This window comes from Panthera onca, chromosome A2 (assembly GCF_046562875.1).
Source record: "Panthera onca isolate mPanOnc1 chromosome A2, mPanOnc1 haplotype 2, whole genome shotgun sequence".
NCBI lineage: Eukaryota > Metazoa > Chordata > Mammalia > Carnivora > Felidae > Panthera > Panthera onca.
The window spans coordinates 51,864,246-51,881,847 of NC_138340.1; the positions used below are offsets into that span (position 1 = coordinate 51,864,246).

The window sequence follows — 17,602 nt, forward strand, 5'->3', positions numbered from 1 at the left end:
TAATCAGCCCTTACCTCATGGGGATTTAGGAAGATGACATCCGAGCTCAGAGCTCGGCACACTGTAAGTGCTCAATAAATGCTCACTGTAGTTCCTTCCACTGTTGGTGCAATCCTTGCATCTTGCACATGGAAAAACTGGGGACCGGGGGCTGGGGGTGGGGCCCTGTCCCCTGGGCCTCAATTTCCTCACCTGGTGGAGCCGTGGCTGAGTCCCGGGTACCCGCAGGTGCACGTTTGGTGCAGGGTGGGGCGCTGGGGTCTTACCTTCATTGTTCTCTCCAGGCGGGTGGTAAAACGACAGCCCCAGGGAGATGATGGCCGCGATTTCCAGGATGATCAGCGTCACATCTTGCAGTGCCTCCCACACCAGCTGCAGGAAGGTTTTTGGCTTCTTTGGAGGTATAAAGTTTTGCCCAAAAATCTGCTTTCTCTTTTCCAGATCTGGAGCAGTGCCCGGCAAACCTGTGGACAGAGTGCAGGAAGGTTGGCCTGGGAGGCCTGGGAAAGACACTCAGCTTCCCGGGAATCGTCCTGAATGGGGCTGGCCCCATGGGGAAGCACAGAGCGGGGGGGGGGGGGGGTGGGGGGGGGTGGGGGGGTGGGGGTGGGGTGGGGGGGGTGGCGGAAACAAAGCAGAAAACTTGCAGGCACCAGCCAGGCACCCAGCACTCGCGCCAGGCCCAGAGTGGGCTCCTGTGAAATGCCAGAGACACCATGAAGTGGGGTGAAGAGTGGTCCCCCACAAAATGATATGTCCGCATCCTAATCCATGGAAACTATGAAGGTGACCTTATTTGGAAATAAGGAAAAACGGTCTCTGCTGATATAGTTAAGGATCTTGGCCTAAACCCAGTGTTAAGTGTCCTCATACGTGACGGAGGGAGAAGACACAGACCCAGAGGGCACAGGCCATGTGAAGATGGAGGCAGAGATGGCAGGATGCAGCCACCAGCCAAGGAACGCCGGAGCCATGAAGACGCCCAAAGAAGCAAGGATGGGAATGTCCCCTAGAGCCTTTGGAGGCCGCATGGCCCTGCCGACACCTGATTTCCAGACTTCCGGTCTCCGGAACTGTGAGAGAATAAATTGCTCTTGCCCAAAGCCACCCAGTCTGTAGCCATTTGTTATGGGGGCGACAGAAAGCACATACACACCACCAGGCCCACCCCCCACCACACCCGTGTGCCTGCTTTGCATTTCCTCCCAATCTCTTCATCGAGCACACACTTGGAGACCCCTGCCTTGGGTGTGAATCCCAGCCTGTGCCTCCAGCTCTGAGCCTCAGTGTCCTCCTCTGTGATGGGGATGACGACTGTACGTAGCCCATGAGTGGTTGTGAGCATCTCAGGACAGAATTCGTTAGGTCAGTGTTTGTTGAGCACCTACTATGTGTCCATCACTGTTCCAGACACTGGGACAGAGCAGTGAGAGACACAAACAGAGCACCCTGCCAGAAGTGCTGACTTCCCAGGGGACACACAGGACGTGGTCAAGCGGTGCCTGGGGTGTGGCATACACTCAGTGGAGGCTATTGGCCTGTCTCATGGACCATGGGGGTGAAGTGCAGTCCTCATCATGCAGGGCCGGGACATAGCGGCCCGCTTCCAACCCACTGTTTCTTCACTTCCAGACAATTTTCCCTGCCTCACCAATCCGATCCTTACTCCCTGCTCAGCAATCTTTGGAGGCTCTGCACTACCTCCAGAATAAAGTCCATGCTTCTCAGCTTGGCTCTCTGGCCTCTTGATCGGACCCCCAAGTCATGCTTGCGTCCACATTTTCACTACCTGGCCCCCTCCCAACCAAATCAGGCCAGTCCTCTGCTGGCGTGGCTTGTGTATACCTCCTGCCACATGTTTGGTCGGGTGTGCCTTCCACGTCCCTCCTCCCTGCTCCGTTTGCCTGTCTGCAAGTCCTCTCCCAAACTCATTCGCTCCAAGGTGTGGACAAGAATTGTCCAATTCTACCCATAGTTAACATTTGAAATCATTCCACTTGGGCTTCATTCCTTGAAATAAAAACTCCAATTCCTTTAGATTCCCTGGGACAGGGAAGCCATCATCAGTTCTGGACACCATGGTGTGAATGAGTTTCAGGCTTTTTCCTGGGAGTGGGATTTGGTAAAGGGAAGAAAGGAGAACTGGGGATAGTGGTGGGGCCTCGGAGGGAAAGGGCTATGACCAGTCAATACTGGCCTGTTATGGCAGTTTGCTGGGCTTTGACCAGTCAGTTCCTTTTTCCAAGCCTCAGTCTTGATAATAGGAGAGTTCAGTAGGATGGGTGGGTCCTAAGGATCCCACAGGTTCCAAGGTTCCTGAAGGGGTCCTGCTGGGGTCTATTCACAACTCTTCGTAGGTTTGGTATAAATAAGGGCTTCACTAAGAAGAAGCTTAGCAAAACTGGGGCCAGTCTATCTCCTAGGCCTGTCCTGATTGATTCACAGAGAGTGAGTCTTTGAATCTTCTGAGGGTCTGTGATTCAAACGTTCTGGAGTGTGACCAGTTGAAAATGTGGGTATTCCCCAGTTCTGGGAGTCTGGTCATAGCTCAGGGGTTCTTTCATCTGGGGATTCATGGGACTGGCTTTAAGATCTTGGGTCCTGGGACAGAGCACAGGGCAGGGGGTTGCAAATCTGCAGAGCCATGGGGCTGAGCAGCTTTTGTGAATGAGTGAAGTAGGGGGGTGGGGGGCAACAGGGAGTAGTGGGGACTGGGGCAACATGAAGAATCTCAGTCATTTTAAAGGGGGAAATTATGTCTTAGCTCTTGTGGGAGAATGTGGAACCAATGAGGTAGATCTGTCAGTCTTCCAAGGGAAGCTGGACACCTGAAATTTGACGTAAAATCTTCCCATTAACAATAGCCCAGGATGAAATACGATGTATCTGTGAGCTAGATTCAGCCCTGGGGTTGCTGGTGTGAAACCCCCAAGACTATGGACTGGGGAGAGGGGAGGAGCAGGGAGGCGCCAGAGTAGAACAGCCTCCCTGTCTCTTCCTCATCTTTCCCGGGCTTCCGCCCCTCCCCAGCACTACACCCTGCCCTGCTCTGCTCCCTGCAGGTTCTGAGGTCTCCTCTGTTTTTTAGAAATAACAGCTCACAGAATAAAAATATTTGTGTGTTCTGTAGGGCCAGTCCCATTTAGAAATCTCTAGGCAGTTTCCACACAACAAACACCCTAGTATATAAACCCAAGATGGGAACCTTGGGTGTTGAGGTGCTCACATAGGGTGATTGAGATGACAGATGGTGGCCATGACATCTTGCTCACCCTCTTCCTCTTAGGGGAAGAAGGTGGGCTGAGCTGGAGATGGGGATACCCAGCCCCAGGAACTCAGATGGGCTTGAACTCAGATGTTATAGGTTCAGATGCCAGGTCTGAGTGACTTTCGGCAAGAGGCGTCGCCTCTCAGTGCCTCAGTTTCCTCATCTGTAAAACGTGAGTAACAGCAGGGCCTACTTCACAGGGTTGGGCGGGCCTTTGGCAGGATGTCTCGCGTAAGGTGCCCGGTGCTGTGCCTGGCACTGGGTGAGGGTATTGGTTAGTGTCGCTCAGTTTTAGGTGGTGTGTGTGATAATTATGGCCTGCCGGAGGAGGAAGACTTTGGACAGGTGGCATTTCAGTAAGATGGGGAGGAGATCAGTAAGATGGTCAGTGTGAGGACAGGAACAGCAGAAGGGCTATATGACTGCAGACAAGCCACTTATCCTCTCGGGGCCTCAGTTTCCCCATAGGTGACATGAAGGATTGGCTTGACGGAAGGATAGGGGCTGGTGGCTCTGATACCTTGTATCCGAAGACAGTGGTTTTGAGGACATACAGGTGGGACCTCCCACTGTCTAATCCACCTATCCTGTTTTCCCCAGGAGTGGAATCTCATAGTTTCCCTGCCTTCTGGCTGAAAATGAACATGCCTATTTTGGGGAGCAGAAACAACAGAAGGTGATGTGAGAGATGAATGGTGCTGGAGATTCAATTTAGATTAAAGAGCATCTCACCATTTAGCATATTAAAAATTAACATTCTGTGTCAAGTATCGCTGGACAAAGCCAACAAGGCCTTGAAAATTCAGAAACACAGTGCCTGGGCATTGATGTCAGAAGCTGTGTGGGGTTGTGGGTTTCTAATGTGAATTTCTCTTTTTGCACAAGAGGCAGAGGACAGAGTGAGGAGTCAGGTTTGTGGATGAACTTGGGCCATTTATCTCATCCCTAGGGGACTCAGTGTCCTCATCAATAAAATGGGAGCAAAGTAACTCGTAGACTGTGGTGAGCCATGCAGAGAAGAATGTGTGCAATATTGTACGGGCGTAGCAATTGTGCCTTCACAGTAAAAAGCCTCCATCACTTGTACAAATTCTTCTATTGGAATCGGAATTTGTGTGTTCTATTAATCACGTAATAGGAGAAAGCCAAACACAGAGCATGGGAAGCTTGGGTTGTACAGCAATTATTTGCTGCAATGGCTGTTTGCTATCATTGGATATTAAAATAACCTTTGTGCCAAGCTTCATTTCTATCCCGCTGTCCTGGACACAACTGGATTTGTTCCCAGCCTCTAAGCCCGTGCCCCTGCTAATCCTCATTCCTCTATGTGGATTGCCTTTCTCTCTCCTTAGCTCTTTCAGGCCCAGCCCTGAGTGCCGCAAATGGCAGCCTCAGGCCATGAGAGAGGTCTTGTTTGGTCAGCTGCACACTTGCACAGTGTTAAAAAAGTGATAGGGGCGCCTGGGTGACTCAGTTGATTGAGCATCTGACTCTTGGTTTCCACTCAGGTCATGATCTCATGATTTGTGGGACTGAGCCCCGCATTGGGCTCCAGGCTGACAGTGTGGAGCCTGCTTGGGACTTTCTCTCTTTCTCTCTCTCTGCCCCTCCCCTGCTTGCACGTGTGTGCTCTCTCTCTCTCTCTCTCTCTCTCTCAAAAATAAATAAAATAAAATAAATGATAATTTGTTGCTAGCATTAAAAACTCAGGTACTTCCACATAAAAATCCGGATGTCTAGCTCAGCAAGGATGTGTGCGTGGACCCCAGGGAGCTGGAACCTGTGGATGAGAGCTCTCTGACCCAAACATTGGCCTCATCTTGGCTGGCGGACATGTTTCCTGTTAAGGAAAGCTCAGGGGGACAGTGAGAACCAGCTTAAGTTCTTCCAGGAGCAGAGGAAGTCTTTGCATCGCCTGGACCTAGCGCAGAGCTGGGGACCAGGAAGAGTGAGTGCAGGAAGGGATCCTGGTTTCCTTAGAGGGAAGGACTTTGTCACCAGTGGGCTGAAGTGGATGGATGTCTAGGGAGGAAGGAAAGGGAAACTCACCCAGAGGCTGGACAACCCGCCATGGTGTCCTGTCACTAGATGCCAGGCCCCCAGCGACTCAGGAGTCTTTACTCTAAAGAGGCCTGAATTCCCCCCCGGCCCCTCTGAAGGTAGAGAAAGTAGTTAGGATCCTATTAGATGGCGTGTATCCAATCTTCCACTTGCTTATTTAATTAATCGACAAATATTTATTGAGCACCTACTATAAGCCAAACATTGCTTTACATGTTGGGGACTCTGGTGCCAGGAAGGGTTTCCTGAAGGAAGTGTAATTGGGTGAGCTCAGAAGAAAGAGTGGGGGCTAATCAGGTGAAAGGGTCTGGGTAGGGTAAGAGGGTTGGCGAAGGCAGAAGAAACCCCAAAGGGCTTGGGAAAGGCCAATGTGGCTGAAGCATCTCCCATTTGCCCCTCAGGAGAGGGGGCAGATGGTCTCCAAGGGAGAGGACACATCTTTTTGGTGCCACACGGGGTCCTCATTGAGCAGGCCTTGGAGTGCCGGGGCGGGGCTATCTAATGGATAGCGGAACTCATCTTGTTGCCCTCTTTCCCTTGCCTGCCTGTTAGCTCAGCACTGAATTTACAGTTCACTTCTTAGAGCTGCATGGAGGACTCAGTGGTACCTGTTGTGCCTGTAAATCATCATCTTACTTCTCCTTTCTTCCCTTTGTCTGAATTTCCTCACGAAAGTCATTAAAAATCTTTCTGTATGAGACAAACTTTTACAAGCTGCTCTGCTTGTAGGACATGCGTAATCAAGTAGGAAAAAAGGGAGTGTTGAGGTAGGCACAGGTGCAGGGATTCAGAGGTCAGAAGGAAGGGGCAAGATGAAGGAATGGGGGCATGTCACATATGACTTACTTTTGGCCCTGGTAATTGGGGGCTGGGCTCTGCTTTTCCTGTGTGGGGGACACTGACGTGAAACTCCTCATGCCAACCAGCTGGGCTCTGTGAAAAGTAGGGGGCTTTGGCCATTGGGAGGGGCTCAGGGTGAGAGTTGGCAAGCCATCTGGATGACCTCTGACCTCTTCTTCCCTGCTCTGAGACCCCCACAAGGCTGAGCATCCTTGTTCCCCGCAGAGGGATGCCAGAGAACTTTTTCAACCCCAGGAAGGTAGCCATAATGAATGCTGCCACTGAATTTGGTTGATATTTGGGGGGCATTGCCTGGCTGAGTGAACCTGCCTGCTGTCTGAGCAAATGATTTCAAGGAGAAAGTAACTCTCCATCTGCTGCTCAGCGTTAGTGCAAAAACAAACTGCCCCCCCAGATGCCGGTGCTTGGCATATATTGGCCCTCATAAATCATAGATGCAGTTGTTACTACTAACTACCACACTATCAGCATTACCATCACTCTCGGCCTGGAATGTGCCTCCTGGATGTTTCTGTCAGCATGGCTGCTGTCTGAGACTGTCTGAGACCCACCACTGCAGCCACGCCACACCCCTACCTAGGTCCCGAGACTTGGTTTGGATGCCTCTTCACTTGCTGTGTGACCCTGAGTAGGTTACTTACCCTCTCTGGGGGCCCTCAGGTTGTTTCACTTGAGGATGAAACAGAACCAGGCTCTGACAGTGCTTTGTGAACTGTGACATTCTTCCTCCTCTATTGGGGTCACCCCATTATGCAGGAATGTACACTGAGGCACAGAGTCCTTCTGCTGGGATGGCGACTGAGTCAGGCCCCTTGCCACAGAGTCCAGGGGTCACACGTGCCCTCCTCCAGCCTGGTCTAGTTAGGGGTGGGCTGCGTCTGCCCAGAACAAATGCCCCACAGCGATCTTAACCTGATTAAGCTGACATAAGTCACTGGCTCACACAGGCCTGATCTGTCAGCTGTGGGGTGCTTAGTAAATTTCAGATGAAACAAATTGTGAATGCTTCCCCCGGAAGGCCAAAGGGGGCTTCATGGCTCTTGCGTGCATTTAAAAAAAGGGAAGACAGTGCAAACTGGGAAATGTACCCAGAAGGCAGGTGTGTGACTTAGTATGTGAGAGAGGCTGTCTGTGCAGGTATGCGTGCACTCGAGGGTGTGGCTGTGTCCGTGTGCACATGAGTGGCCTGGAGCTTCACGTAGGAGGGGGCGTCCACATGCTCCCACCCTGTCAGAGGCCAGGGAGAGTGGGCCGCTTACAAAGACATCACTGCTGAGATGTTTGGGACTTCACAATGCTCAAGACAAAATGGTGAAACGGTAGGAAAGACCGGAGTTTGAGCTTTGCCCAAAGCTACTTCTGAGCTCCGTGACCTTGGGCAGGTGACCTCCCCGGTCTGGGCCTTGGTTTCCTGGTGTGTAACTTGGGGATGAGGACAGCACTCGTCTCACAGAGTCACTGTGGGGAGGGAACACACTGGATGTGTTAGGTTGGACAGGGGCCTGGCTCGGGGTAAAGGCTTCATAAGCAGTAGGCTTGCTACTGTTGCTGCTGTTATTTGAGCCACCCCCAAGCCACTAGCTCCAAACTTGGTTGTATGTTGGCATCACTAAGGGGCTCTGAAAAATATTAATGTCTGAGCCTCAAACCTAGAGATTCTGATTGAAATGGACTGGGGTGTGGCCTGGGCCTTTGATGTGCTGGGTGAAGGACTTACTGGTTCCCAGACCCGCAGCTAGAAACACGTTAGAAATGCAAATTCTGACGCCAGCCCAGACCTACTGACTTGACCGCTTGGGAGTGGGGTCCAGGCATGTGTGTGGTAACAGCCTTCCTGCGGGGACAGGCTGAAGAAGGGGCAGAGGGTGGAGAGGACGTAGCTAACGTGCTAGGTGCTTTGGGAATGGCACTGCCCTCGAGCCTCACCGACCACCCTGGTTTCTGCCGAGGTTCTGAGCGGGCAGTGGCTTGAGCGGCTTACACAGCAGGTGGGGGATAGAGCCTGGACCAGCCTTGTCGATCTTTCCCTTCCTTCAGCAGCAGGTGCCTGCTCCCCCACGGCTGGTCTCTCTCCCTGAAGGCTGCACACGCATGTCAAGCTCACAACCTGCCTTGAGGTGGCAGAGGAGGGAATGAGTGTTGTGCTTTGAGAAGCTGACAGACCCAGAGTTGAAGCCAAGGGGGTCATGGAGGCCACAGTCAGACCTTCTGTCTCCTGCTGGTGGCTGAAGGAGCCTAGAGAAAAACTAGGAACAAGGTGAGGAGAGAAAGGAGACCAGAAGAGGAGATCAGGCAGCTGAAGGTCGAGCTGACAGAGGTCCTGCCCTGCTCTACAATCTTCCATGGCTCCCCATTCACAACTGTGACCAACTCCTGTGCTGGTGGGCTCTCTGAGGTTGTCCCAAAGGACTTCTCCCACCTCACTCTCGGTCTTGCTATGTTTATCCCTCTCTGCTGCCAAGCTCTGAAATATGTCTGGCATTTGCTGGTGTTTGTCTGCTGTGTCTATGTTCATTTGGCTCCTGACCCAGAAGGCCCACCCCTCCCCCCTGTTGAGCTAGTCAGTCTTCTGAGACCCAGATGAAAATTCACTACCACCTTCTGAAAGCCTTCCTTGATTTACCCAGCAAGAGCAATCCATTCTTCTTTCCTTCCCTGAAACCATTTGTCACCCGGGACATTCACTAACACACTTACTTGGACATCCCTCCTGTGCTGGTTTTGGCCCTGGGGTCAAAGGCCGACAGACCCTTCTTCGCTGCCACTATCTTCTAGATTCCGATTCCAGCACACCCTAGAGGAGGCTGTTCGTGCCTGGGAGAGTTGGCCCTTAGGAAACTTCCTTCCCTCTCCTGCTTCTCTGGCGACCCGACATGGGGATGTGAATGCTGGGGCCGCCCCGAGGCCCCTGCACACACGAGCGACAGCCTGTGCCACCCATAAGAGCCGCTTAACACACCTGGGCTCAACCCCTCTGCAGAAAAACAGCCCGTGCCATGGGCATCCCTACGGTCTGCACCTGCATGTGTCTGGCCAGTCGCCGTAAGTAGAGAGGAGATTTGATGGCTTTATTCCAGTGTGCACAGCGGGCAGGTGCCTGGAGTTCACGATCACATCATGGTGTTAGTGATTCCCAACGGATAGGCGCAGGAGGAGGGCTGTGTCTCTGAAATATCATGGCCCCAGGTGGGGTCGTCCATGGATCCAGGGTCTCTAATATTACGGGTGGCGATGTGGAGGCAGGAGCTCACACACAAAGCTGACAGCTGGTGTGAACGCGCACGGCCACAGCACTGGCCGCTTTCTCCGTAGCATGTGGATGCGACGTCCATTGGCTCATGTGCATACACGTGGACATGGCATGGAAGGGCACCAGGGCTTGTGGGCACCCCAGACACTGTGTCCCTCTAAGCCACCTTGACCCACATGCGGACACGAACTTCTCCACTGATTTAAATCCACCAGTTACCTTTTCCCCGTGTCAGGCCAAGTTTCCACCCTTAGTCTATGGTAGGAATCCTTACACCTGTAACACCTCTCCACGCATGGTTCCAGAATCTCCATCTGGGCAGGGCAGGGGTATGGGGGAGTGTGGGAGTGGGTGGTGGCGATCTGGTTGGGAGGCGGGTGGCCAGGGGCTCATCTTGAAGCTGTGAAAATAGCAATTACCAAGCATGAGGGGTCCAGGGGAGCTGGGGCCTTGAATAGGGTTGCCAGATGAAATACAGGAACCCAGTTAAATCTGAATTTCAGATAAACAGCAAATAACTTTTTTTAGGAAAAGTTATATCTCATACAATATTTGGGACATACGACTAATAAAAGCATGAATTATTTTTTGTTTACCTGAAATTCAAATTGAACCGGAAGGCCTGTATTTTTCTTTGCTAAATCTGGTAACCTTACCCCTGAGGCTCCCCCAGTCCCCTCTCCTGGCTTCTCCACTGTTGGAGCAGGACAAGTCCTGTGGCCACCAGTCCTGCCCTCCCATCTGAGGATGAGGGAAACGAAGACCCAGAGCCGGGAAAGTGACCCAGCCCAGACACAGGGTGATTCAGCTGTGGCACTGCAGCTGGGCTCCTGATTCCTGGTGGAGGCCCTTTTCACCAAGGGAGGGGACGCTAGTCTCGCTCAAATGAACAGTGAGCTTTATTGCACACCCCCAAACGATGGCCATTTCATATTCTCTCTGTGTGTCAATCTCATTTAAGGGATGTGATTCAGACTGTCCCGAGGTGACCTCTGAGAAGCTTTTATCTCATTCCCTTGGAAAAATGGAGGCCAGAAAAGCCATTTTTCTCTTCTGTGACAGGGTCTTGGTGGCTGAACGTAGACACGGGAGAGCTCATGAGAGGAGCTTCTCTATCCCCCCAGGAGAGGGCGCTCTGCACAGCTGCTGCCTGCAGCAGCAGGCACGTCCCCCCGGTGGGGACGTACCAAGGCGCAGAGTGCCGGTCTTGACCACTTACTGAGGCCTTGAGCAAATGGCATCCCCTCTGTGAGCCTCAGTTTCCTCATCTGCAAATTGGAGCTGAGGGGCAATCTTGCTCTGTCTGCTGGGGTTAAGATGAAAGGAGGAGAGATGTGGGAAGTGCCTGGCAAACAGCTGATGCCCAGAACCCGGCCAAGATAGACCTTTCTTGCCTCTGAACTCAAATGCCACCCCCACATGACATCGCCAGAGGGGCAGAGTATATATGCCTTCTCACTGACCCCTTTGGGGAGGCAGGAGGCTCCTCACACCCCCATCCCTCCACTACACTGGGACCGCAGACAGAGGGGGCCAAATGTGCACGTATGTGCAGTTATGTAATCATCCCTCTATCCACGTGCCTTGCATTTAATTCTCCTGGCCATTCTATGAGTTCTACGCATTAGATGGATGGACAAACCAAGGCTCAGAGATGTCAAGTAACTTGCCCAGCGACACAGAGCTAAAGCTGGGATTTGAATCTGGATCTTTAAGGCTCCATAGCTGTACCCTTTCCACACTGTGCCAGGCTTCAGGACCTGGCACTGAAATCAAAGCCAAGAACTTTACCATTCTCCTGCTGCTCTTGAGACAGCCTTTTGCTATCAACAGAGACTTGGCAATGGACAAGGGGTAGCTTCCAGGATGCCAAGCACCTGAAGGAAAATGGGAGAACTTAGTCACCAGGCTGGGCGTTGCCAAATATTTGTGTTGTCAGTGAGGTCTGGATTCTTCCATTAACGTAAATAAAAGTCTCATATTTTGAAAGGGAAAAAAAATCTGCAAGCCCTTCAAAAGCTACAAAATTTATAGAAAAACGCCTTTCTGTCTTTGGAAGGCGAGCGGGCTGAATACACTGTGGTACATAGTGTACCATAAAATAGTACTATGCAACAGTTAAAAGAAATGAGATGCGGGGACGCTTGGATGGCTCAGTTGGTTAAATGTCCGACTTCGGCTCAGGTCATGATCTCGAGGTCTGTGAGTTCGAGCTCCGTGTCGGGCTCTGTGCTGACAGCTTGGAGCCCAGAGCCTGCTTTGGATTCTGTGTCTCCTACTCTCTCTGCTCCTCCCCCACTCATGCTCTCTCTCTCTCTCTCTCTCTCTCTCTCTCTCTCTCTCTCTTTCTCTCTCTCTCTCTCAATAATAAATAAACGTTAAAAAACATTTAAAAGAAATGAGATGCATGTCTATGTACTCCCAGAGAAGGCTCTCCAAGACAAACTGGGGAGTGGAAAAAAAGCAAGTTACAGAGGAACATGTAGTTTGATTCCATATATGTAAAACAGACAACTCAACAGAACAACAGCTTCTATTTCCTGTGGGTACGTATATATGAAAATGTGTAGCAAACGGGCCTATAAAGATCTGCTCCAAACTCATGGAGGTGGGACCTCTGTGGAGGAGGAGAAGGTGCTCGGATTGACTGTACAATCATAGTGGTCAAGGGGACCCTATTTTTGACTGAAATATTTTTAAGCAGGAGAAGGTGCTCATGTTTTATTTGAATAATTCAAATTTAATTTAAAGAGGCAACGAATATGTACTACAAGAAAATATAGGTTTGTCTCCATATAACCTTTGGAGAGAGTGGGCTTGGGGACAAATACTCTGGGATTAAAACCTTGGCTTCATGACTTACTACCTGGGTGTTGCTGAGTGAGTCGCTTCACCTCGTCTGTTGCAGGGGCTGTGGTGTCTGGCCCAGAGCCTGGTTGTGCAGATTAAAATGGGGGGGCAGGTGCGACATGCCACACACATAGGAGGTGCTCCGTGTACAATGGCCATCATCGCTTCTTTCCCCCGAGTCCTGTCCTCGTCTCCCATCAGGGTCCCCTCTTGCCCCCAACCCTATTACACCACCCAGAAAACCTCCCCCACCCAAAGAAACGGTTGTCTCAGATCTGCCCACTCTCCTCTACTGCCTGCACGTTGGCCCAGGCCACCATCACTGCTCACCCTGGGGGGGCTTTGGTAGCCACCTCGCTGGTCTCTCTGTTCCCACTCTAATATTCTTCGCCCAACAGCCAGAGGGATATTTCAAAAGTATGGAATATATGGTGTTAGCGTCAGGCCCTTGCTTAAAATCCCCCAGTGGCTTCCACTCCCTGTACAGTGGTGGCCTTCACTTTCTTTTAAGTTTTTTTTTTTTTAACGTTTATTTATTTTTGAGACAGAGAGAGACAGAGCATGAACGGGGGAGGGTCAGAGAGAGGGAGACACAGAATCTGAAACAGGCTCCAGGCTCTGAGCTGTCAGCACAGAGCCCGACGCGGGGCTTGAACTCACGGACCGCGAGATCATGACCTGAGCTGAAGTTGGCTGCTTAACCAACTGAGCCACCCAGGCGCCCCAAGTGGTGGCCTTCACTTTCTTCTGCAAACTCACTGCCCCCTCTGACCACTGTGCTCCGGTGACTCTAGCCTCTTTTCTGCGGTTTGAACACAAATGCTTTTCTGCCTCAGGGCCTTTGCACCTGGTGTTCCCTCCCTTTCCTGGAATGCTCTTTCCCCCTTTGCACCTAACTCAGCACTTCCTTTGGCTGAACCTGTCCCTCTCCCTGCCCCCAGAGAGAATGTTCTCTTTTGAATGGTCTCAGAGCTCTCCAGAAATCCCTTTTATTTTTATCATGATTTTAATAATTAGTAATGTAACTCGTTTTTCTTAATGTTTGACTCCCTGTTGACTCTAAGATCCATGCAGACAGTGAGTACATCTGTCTTGGTCTGATACACACTAGATAGACAGACACTCAATTCAATAAACATGGGGCCTCTCCTAGACAATTGCATGGGGAGAAAGGAGGTAAGGAGGGGACAGTGTGTAACTCCAAGGCAATTCCTGCTCTGGGACATTTTCATGCTGAGATCTGAGGGGCAGGGGAGAGACTAGGGTCTCCTCAAGTCACCCCCAATATGGCCAAGGCCACACTGCAATGACCTCAGCGGCCTCCTCCGTCCTTGTTGCTGATGGGAGGGATGGAGAAGCCCACAGCCAGCCCCTGCAAAGGGACTTGCTGGGGAAACACCCAGGCCAAGCCTCACGCTGGGGCATCCCTCACACTTCCCACGTAGGGGGCTGAAGTGGCTGCTGGGGAAAAAATGTCAGTGAGATCTAGTATCAGACATATGCCAAGGCAGGTAGAGGCCTTCATATCTGTGACAGCAGCTTCTCTCTGTTGCTAAAAAAAAAAAAAAAAAAAAAAAAAAAAAAAAAAAAAAGCAGCTTCTTTGAGGACTAGGAGGCAACTCCTAGAAATAGATGCTCCCTCAGGATGAAAGAATTCGGGGGTGGGGGAACGGAGATGGAGAGGGGAGGAGAAAGATGGTGGTGTGACAGTTATGAAGCAAATCAGAAAACCCACGAGGACCCCAGAAAGCTGAGGGTACCTCTGTGAAAGCTGTAACCGGCCGGTAACATATCTTATACTGGCATTCTTCTCTTCCCTGTTGTACCCCCTCCCCTCCCCACTCCCTCTTGGGATCACTCCCAAATATACCACCTGCACCCCAGCCTCGACTCACGCTCTGCTTTGGGGGGAGCCCTGAAGAAGGAGACAGGTCGGTAAGTGAGACTTGTGTGAGCAAGGGTGCAATACAGCCCTGGGGGCCGGCTTCCCGGGTCGACCTTCCTCCAATCACTGGCTGTGACCTCCCTGGACCCTTCCGCCCAGGGGCTTGGATCAGTTCTGTATGGGCCCTGGCCGCTCACAAATTCCCAGGTCCTCCTGCACACTTCTCTTGTAACCGTATCACTCATTCACGAAGCTATTAACCTTTAATGAGGGACCTTTTTAGGCTGCTGGATCAGCCCTGTGGCCGCTCACCTCGTGGATGGAGCTGCCCAGGGATGAGGGTGCACTGTGTGCGTGGCACACACAGAGAGGGTCCCACCCAGGGTGTGGGGCGCCCTGCCGATGATGTCACTCTGGTGGCGAGCTTCTTTTCCCCTCGCTCTGCCTTCCGTGTGCCCACTCGCTCTCTGCCTGGCCGTTCACCAGCCTGGCTGCCCTTCTGGCTCTCATCCTTCTGGGGTGGCTCTCAGCACCTTTTTCGGGAAGCCCCCCCACCCCCAGCAGCCCCAATCCGACGTGATGGCCCCATGCTGCTGCCTCCTATCTCCACAGAGGTTATCAAATGGCATTTCAACTGACCCTTCTGATTACTTCATTTCGAGCTCCTCAAAGGCAAGTCCTGTGTTGTGTCATTTTGTGTCCTTGGCTGTGGCTGGACACAGGAGACGCCACGTGCTTGTGGAGGGAGGGAGGGCTGTTGGCTGTGCTCAGTCACCACGTGGATACGAACCCCTTTGGTCCAATCATTCACCCTCACGATCACCACCGACAACACTTCACGGTTCCCCCGTGCCGGGTTCTGTGCTCACGGCTCGGCCACGTATAAGTCCATTTGATCCTCGAAGTGACTCCTTGTTGGGGGGGGGGTACGGTTAACAACTCCTTTTACACACAACTAGTACAGGCAGGGCTGGACTTGAACCCAGGGAAGCTGGCTTGCGTTCTCTTCTGAACTGCTGTAGTGTTTGGCCTCATGCATTCGATCAATCGTGACAGTGCTCCTCCCTGGTACCAGTACCCCCACCAAACAGTGGTCATACACAGCTGAGCAGAAATGGCAGGTGGACACCCACCTGGAGGCCTGACTGGGTACTGCTGATACCAAACATGTCATCTCAGAATCTTTAGAGAGCAAGTGGGACGTGCATTTCATCTTGATCCTCTGGGCTTTGAACTGTGTGGTTACAGCATCCAACGATTACCCGTGATTCCAGCTGTACCCCCTTTAAGGCTGTGTGACCTGAGGTGAGTCACTCACCTTCTCTGGACCTCTTGGGTTATAGAATGGGAGAACCCTGGAGACTCTAGAGGCCGATGAGAAGATTATGTGAGGCCATGCATGGCACAGAGCGCTTGGCATAGAGTGGGCACTTAATAAATATTCCCTCAAGTCACCAGTTGGACTTCAGTTTCAACTACATAAGGCCAATAGCCTCGTCCTTTATGGAGGAGGAACCCGAGCCATTGGTGGCATAGCTGGGACCAGAACCCAAGTCTTGAGACACCGAGGCCCCCTGCTCTCGCCGCTCCATGACTCTGGCGGGTGTGTACGTGTCCCTTCTGGGAACGGTAAGCATTCGCAACCCGTGTCTATCTTGAGAGTTAACTGCACGCTGGTGGATGTTCTTTTGTAACTTAGACGTTTTGTGGATCTCTCCAATAATTTGACCAAGGCCACCTCCGTTGCTGCCCATGTGACAGAGAAGGCTCAGCGCCTCTTCCATTTCATGTATTAGATACCTCCCATCTGTCCAGCAGGAAGCTGGCTACTCCCCTCCCTACCTAGAAACCTGTTACATTCTCTACTTAGAAGGCCGTTGTTTTGGGACACAGTGTGCTCCCTTCAGCAAACTGTTTGTGAAGTTTTACTAACTCTAAGCATTAGACAGGATGCATGTGTCTGGCTTCAGGAATCCGGTTCCTGTGATGCCTAAGGACCCACGGGTCTCTGGTCAACCCCTCAGTGACATTTCTGTTGGGAGGCAAGTCCACTCTCTTCTGGGAGAGAAGAGACAGTTACTCTGCCAACCAGCCATGTCCCTGTTCTTGCCAGGTTGAAGGCAGGGACACTGAAATGCCAGCTGTGATGCTTACGTGGTGACTGGAAGGAGACTGAGAACATTTCTCTCTCTTTCTCTAGTTGTAAAACTGACAGTTTGTAGAGGAAGAAAGGTTGTCGAGCCTGGCCACTGGTGAAGCCACAGACAGCTCTAAGGCCAGCTCTTGCCCCAGTGTGCCAGACTGTGAACTGCATGAGGAGGCTGGTTGAGACTGGCTTGATACCTGGCACAGAGTTCCAGCACACAGTAGGTGCTCAATAAACAAGTGTGGCAGAATGAATGGCTGGAGGCTACAGATCTCACAGTATAAGAAAAACATCCTCCTTAAAGTCTTCAGCAAACAATGAAACTAAAATCAGTTGAGAACAGTTAGGCTTATCAGGAAAGTTAGTGATATTCTGAATGTGCCCTCAGAATATTATTCATAAAAATAAATACTTTTTCACTAAATTGGAATGAATGAATATTAAGAGCTGGGTGCTTTCGCTTAAAAAGAGTTCTCTTTATTTATTTATTTTTTGAAAGTTTATTTATTATTTATTTATTTTGAGAGACAGACCGAGAGAGGGAGAGAATCCCAAGCAGCCTCCTCTGCACTGCCAGTGAGGAGCCCGACATGGGGCTTGAACTCACAAACCATGAGATCATGACCTGAGCTGAAGCCTGACACTCAACTGACTGAGCCACCCAGGTGACCCCAAAAGAGTTCTTAAAAAAAAAAACTTTTAGAGCACCTGCGTGGCTCAGTCCGTTAAGCGTCTGACTTTGGCTCAGGTCATGATCTCACAGTTTGTGAGCTCAAGCCCCACGTTGAGCTCGGTGCTGACAGCTTGGAGCCTGAAGCCTGCTTTGGATTTTGTGTCTCTTTTTCTCTGCCCCTCCCCTGTTCTACTCTGTCTCTCAAAAATAAATAAACATGAAAAAAAAACCTCTTAAGGAGTTTAAGTGTTTAAACTCTTTAAAATCTTTCTTTAAAAAAGAGTTTAAAGACACACAGAGGGAAAATTTCATGGTTCTGACCTTTATCTCAAGTGGTTTACACCCTGACCTTAACTTCCAAGGCTCACTGCTCCCACCTCTGCCCCTTCATTGCCTCCCTCCCTCTTTTATTCTGGCTGCCAGAGAGCGGCCCATTCTGAAGGCTCCCCTGGTTGCTTCTCATGCAGGGGCAACAAATAAATTTCCTTTTGCAAGTCGACTGTTATTGATTAGTAGGGTCTACTTGGAGTTGTGCTTGAGGAGTCTGAGCATTGGGATTGATTGGTGATGGATCTGCCACAGATGTGGGTTCAGAAAGTGGAGAATTA

The 17,602-nt window shown here is 51.2% G+C and overlaps 1 protein-coding gene across 12 annotated transcripts in view; it reads right to left on the reverse strand.

The window, feature by feature from the left end:
* Window positions 1-17,602, reverse strand: part of ATP2B2 (ATPase plasma membrane Ca2+ transporting 2) — a 382,029-nt gene that overhangs the window by 77,460 nt on the left and 286,967 nt on the right. For all 12 annotated transcript variants that reach the window (XM_078442751.2, XM_078442752.2, XM_078442754.2 and 9 more), the window contains one exon: window positions 267-464. In XM_078442751.2, coding sequence (XP_078298877.1) covers window positions 267-464 — 198 coding nt within the window. The remainder of the gene's footprint in view (window positions 1-266; window positions 465-17,602) is intronic.